Consider the following 5,650-nt stretch of genomic DNA (forward strand, 5'->3'; position numbering starts at 1 on the left):
CTTGGAAAACAAACAAATATTAAAGGTTTTTGTTGTTGTTAAGTAGCAAATTAATTTAGGGGGAACAGTTTGGGGGGGGGGGGAATTGGTCTCGTTTTGCCATTTAGGCTGGGCTTAAGCTCCGGGGGTCTGAAGATGCTCCTGTCTCAGACTCCAAAGCATGACACTGCATACAGAAGCGTGCAACTGTGCCAGGCTTCCAACCAGGTTTCACATTGTGCTTCTAGGCAGAAAAATAATTTCCTGAAACCGTTTTTTTTTTAAATGATGTCATTATTGGTCCCCCGCACTCATAGCTGCTGATGCCCACCTCCCACTAACCCTGGGGCTGAAATGTCCTGACTGGGTGTCAACGCTCGTTTGCACTGATGCTCCCCCCTTAAGCCCTAGAGCTGAAATGTCCTGATTGTGTGCCAAAATTTTTTCCACTGATGCCTCACCCATCCCATTAGCCCTGGGGCTGAAATGTCATGATTGGGCACAAACTCTCATTTCTGCTGATGTCCTGTAGCCTCCAGCTAACCCTGAGGCTGAAATGTCCTGATTGGGTGGCAACACTCATTTTTGCTGATGCCCCTCCTCTCCAATTACCCCTGGGTCTGAATCCGTGTCATGATTGAGTGCCAACACTCATTTCTGCTGATGCCCCGGACCTCCCATTAGTCCTAAGCCTGAATCACTGTCATGATTTGGCACCAACCCACATATCCACTGATGCCCGCCCCTCTCAGTAGGCCTGGGCCTGAATCCCTGTCATGATTGGTTCCCAACCCTCATTTCTGCTGAGGCCCCTACCCTCTCATTATTCATGGGGCTGAATCCCTGTCCTGATTGTGCTCCAACACTCATTTCTGCTGAGGCCCTAAACCTCCCATTAGCCCTGAGGTTGAATCCATGTCATGATTGGTCGCCAACACTCATTTCTGCTTATGCCCTGTTCCTCCCATTAGCCTTGGGGCTGAAACCCTGTCATGACTGAACACCAACACTCTTTTCTGCTAATGCCCTGCCTCCCATTAGCCTTAGGCTGAATCCGTGTCATGATTGGGCGCTAACACTCATTTCTGCTGATGCCTTGCCCCTCCCATTAGCCCTGGGGCTGAATTCCTGTCATGATTGGGCACCAACACTCATTTCTGCTGAGGCCCGCCCATCTCATTAGCTCTAGGGCTGAATTCCTGTCATGATTGGATGCCAACCCTCATTTGTGCTGATGCCCTGCTCCTCTCATTAGACCTGGGGCTGAATCCAGGTCATGATTGGGCCCCAACCATCATTTCCACTGATGCCCGCCCCTCCATTAAGCTCTCCTGCTGAGACCATGTCATGATTGGCCTCCAACCCTCATTTCCACTGATGGCCACCCCTCTCATTAGCCCTGAGGCTGAATCCGTGTCATGATTGGGCCCCAACCCTCCTTTCCACTGATGCCCGCCCCTCCCTTAAGCCCTCCCGCTGAGACCATGTCATGATTGGCCACTAACACTCATTTCCACTGATGCCCACTCCTCCCATTTGCCACTGATGCCTGCCCCTCCCTTTAGCCCTCCTGCTGAGACCACGTCTTGATTGGGCACTAACACTCATTTCCGATGATGCTCACCACTCCCATTTGCCCTGGGACTTAAACCCTGTCATGATTGGGTGTCAACCCTCATTTCCGGTGATGCCCCGCCTCTTCCTATAAACCCTGGCGCTCAAATACTGTGGTCGGTGGGCAGGAACAGCCATTTGGATCACTGCCTGCAGCCTAGCGGTTGAGCTGCTCTAGCGATCTGAGGTACTTTGGGACTGTGGGACTGTGTTCTTTGCTCCCGCCCTGCCCCTGTGAGCGGGTGGGGAATCGCTGAGTCTGTGGTTGTACAGCTCAAGCGCCCGCCATGGCCGAAGCGCCCTCTCGAGTGCGGCAGAACTATGACTGGCAGTGCGAGGATGCTGTCAACACACACATCCAGCTGTACCTCCAATCCTCCTATGAGTACATGTCGATGGCATTCTACTTTGACCGTGATGACGTGGCTCAGGAGAACTTCAAGCGTTTCTTCTTGACCAAGTCACACAACTGCCAGACCAGTGCAGAGATGTTCATGCACCTGCAGAATAAGCGTGGAGGCTGCATCTCCCTTCAGGACATCGCGAGACCAGAACGCAACAACTGGCACGGAGGATTTCAAGCGATGGAATGTGCCTTCCACATGGAGATGCTGATCAACCAGAGCCTGCTCAACATGCACGAAGTGGCCAAGGAGAAAGGCGACCCCCACCTCTGCCATTTCCTGGAGCAAAACTGCCTAGATCAGCAGGTCGACATTTTGAAGGAGATGAGCGGCTACCTGACCAACCTGCGCCAGATGGGAGCCGTAGAGCACAACTTGGCTGAGTACCTCTTTGACAAGCTCAGCCTCTCCTAAAGCTTCAAGTGGACTGAACTGGTATGTCTCCACTGTCGTGGGGTCTTTCTCTGGTCATTACACCTGATATTTATGTTGGTTTTGAAGCAAAGTTCACTCATTTTCGGTTTCTGATGGACTGTTGCTTTAAATAAATTTGAGTGTTTGTTTGCAGCAAAATTGAAGTATCAAATTGATGCTTAAATTCTTAACTTTGGGGACTGTGGGTGTAGCTCACTTGTTGCAGTGCTTACCTGGTATTCAGGAAACCATGGACTGCAACCCAACCATGGCCATAAATAAGGATATGGTGGTCCAAGCCTGAAACCACAGCACTGTGGAGATAGAGGCAGGAATATCAAGTGTTGAATGCCACCCTCTGCTTTATAGCAAGATTAGGCCCACCTAAGCTATAAGAGCCAGTTCCATAATATTACACCTTCAAAAATCCCTTTTACTTTGAAAAAAATGAATGTGGCACTCCACTGGGGTTTTTAAATCCCTGGTCAGGAGTATATCTCCATATTCATCGTGATTATTTGGAAGCTTTGAATATCCAGAAGTTTGGAGGGTTAAGGGAGGTGAAGGAGAGTGTGTATGAAGGGGAGACTGAGGGGGGGCAGCACTCCAGATGTAAAGTGAGTAAATAAATTAAATCTTATAGAAGAAAGGGGTGGGCAACTAGGCAATTTCCTGACTTAGTTCTGTGGGATGAACAAAGCGCTTTAGATTCCATTAAAGTAGAGTAAGGCATGACAGTGGAATCAGAAACTGGGGGCTCATATCTTAAACTACAAATAGAAAGCAGAGCACAAACTTGAAATGGTGGGTTTCCTAACTCTAAAAGAGTTCCTCCAGTTTCCTATGTCTTCTAACTCCCAAGCCTCCTAGAATAGTGCCACCACGTGGGACCAAGTATTTAAATGCCTGATACTATTTTGGGGCATCCCATTGAAACCACCACACTCCACTGCCTGGCACCAATTGTCTTGTGACCATATATACTGTATTTCAAAATGCATGTAGTCTAAATTTAGAAGTCCCTATACTTTTTTCCATAATTACAACATTGCTTAGGAAGCGACAAGTCTCTCAAAGACTTAAAGTGACAGGGTAGGAGAATAGACAGAGAGGCCTCATCCACGTAGAAAAGAATGGAAGGGATGGCAGAAGTATTATGGTAGGCAGTGAAGGGAGTGGGACAGTGAGAGGGATGTAAACTGAACAAGTAAAAAATAAATTATAAAAGACCTCAGGACTCTACTGAGACTCTAGGCAGCCTATTTATTGTCACTCCTTGAAAAATTAAAAAGGAAATGGCATATTTCTGACATATAATGGCACAGAACATACACTAGTCTTTCAAAGGGGATGAATGTGAACATAGGAAAAGTTGACCAAAGCAATGCTGAAATCCAGCAAGGCAAATGCCAAACGCTGTACCTCCATGTTCCATATCAAAGGCCTTACATGGCTCTACCATTCGAGCGTTTCTGCCTTTAGCACACTTTCTAACTCTTGGGCTGGTCCCATCCTCTGTATTCAGCGCAGAGTACTGGCATCTCCAACACCTTGGGGTCTCCAAGCCAACTGAGGCTTCATTTTCAGAGCTACATGGAATGGCTTCTTAGGGCCTCTTGTCCCACATGCCCTTCAAACAGGAACTTCTCTGTCACACACTGCCCAGCTACAGTGGCTCTCTGAAACTGTGAAGGAACATTCCATGACCCCTTTACTCTTACAGCTGTAGGTGACTTTCTGTGACTGTGTGTGACTTTGCAGACTGTGACTTTATAGCCACGATGACAATAGTGCCAAGTTCAGCTGTCAGCCTGGCATAACCTTGGCTCCCGTGAGCCAATTTAATAGCTTCATCTGTTGTTGCTTTATAGCATCACTAATGTCCTTAGGCATTTTTCTTTCACACTACAGAAGCTTAGCTGGGTGGGGTCTTGCCACAGGGTACCATACTCTTACTTCTCTGTATCTCAGGTGTTTCCAGTACATAGATTTCTCCAACAATGACAGCTTAAAGCACAAGTTTTAACAATAACACTAAACTTGCCAGTCTCCCTGGCTTACACATTTTGTATTTCAGTACTGCTCCTCCCCAACCTGCCTATACCTAAAAAGGACCCTTTCTGGAATGGGGTTTCTGCTGTACCTCTGAAATGGTAAACACCTTAAAGCCGAGTCATCCTTAGTCTGAGGTCTAGCACAGTATTTATCAACTCTCATATCCCCAACATACAACATTAAAAGGTACACTAAACTCCGAAGGTAGCTATGCTACAAAATAGTTAACAATTGTACAATATTTATTTATGCTTGAAATTCCAGTCCTAAACCAACCTTGTGACGTTCTTGCCATCCAGCAGGGCTGAAAGTGTCAGTTTGATACCTGGTTTTAGGGTCTGAGAGAACACTAAGACAATCAGGCTGGAGTTGTTCACTTTGGCTGAAAGGCCAGCATCAGGGTCGACCTGATACCGGGCTGCTATTTCAAAGCAAGTGTTATTGTTTGCTGCAGCCCAGGGGAGATTTACAGCAGTCTCCAACTTCTGGCAAATGGAGTCACCAAACTCCGATCTGTCGTTCTGATTATTATGAAGCAGGAATTCATCTGTCTTGTAGCCAAATGTGGAGTTGCTCTGGGCCATCGGGATTTCGAGGTCTCAAAACTCATCTGGGAGCCAGCCAGCCAGCCAGCCAACCCTCATAGGCAAGTAACACAGCGCCCCGGATTGAGGGCCCAGGAATGTCAAAGTCCATGCCACAGCCCAGGTTGATGTGGTCCCTCTTGATTTGAGCATTTTTCTTGGTTTTAGCACCCCCCCACCCCCAGTGTTAGGTGAGAAAGATGAAGTGAAGGTCAGCTTCAGTCCATGAGCAAGCTGGTCTTCCACAGTGATCTAAGTTCCCAGGGTGCTGTCTGTGTTCCAATTCTCCATTAATGCTAGCCCATGCTTGGTCCCTCTGTACATGCTAGCCATACTTGGTCCATTTGACCTTGGTTTCCAGGCTGCCGTTAACTCTGGTGGCTCCATGTTGGCAGAGCCTGAGCTGGTATATTCCAATCCATTCTCAGACTTTGTTTTTAAATCAAGTTTTGTTAAGCCAAAACTGTAGCCCTTGGTGAAGACATCTCTGGAGGACTTGCCAAGATCAGTGTATGTGGGCTGTATAGCCTGGTTCTCGGAGGAGGTGACCTTGGGAGCAGTGGCAGCTATGGAGGGGTTGCAGTGAGGAGAGGTTTGGAG

At 47.8% G+C, this 5,650-nt stretch overlaps 1 protein-coding gene and 1 pseudogene across 1 annotated transcript; one reads left to right on the plus strand and one right to left on the minus strand.

The window, feature by feature from the left end:
- Window positions 1–1,803: 1,803 nt before the first annotated feature.
- On the plus strand, window positions 1,804–2,536 carry Fthl17f (ferritin, heavy polypeptide-like 17, member F). Its single transcript, NM_001038697.2, has one exon. The coding sequence runs from the start codon at window positions 1,881–1,883 to the stop codon at window positions 2,409–2,411; it is 531 nt and encodes a 176-aa protein (NP_001033786.1). The 5' UTR covers window positions 1,804–1,880; the 3' UTR covers window positions 2,412–2,536.
- Gm16480 (predicted gene 16480) lies at window positions 4,493–5,650 on the minus strand (annotated as a pseudogene).

The sequence above is a fragment of the Mus musculus genome, chromosome X (assembly GCF_000001635.26).
Source record: "Mus musculus strain C57BL/6J chromosome X, GRCm38.p6 C57BL/6J".
NCBI lineage: Eukaryota > Metazoa > Chordata > Mammalia > Rodentia > Muridae > Mus > Mus musculus.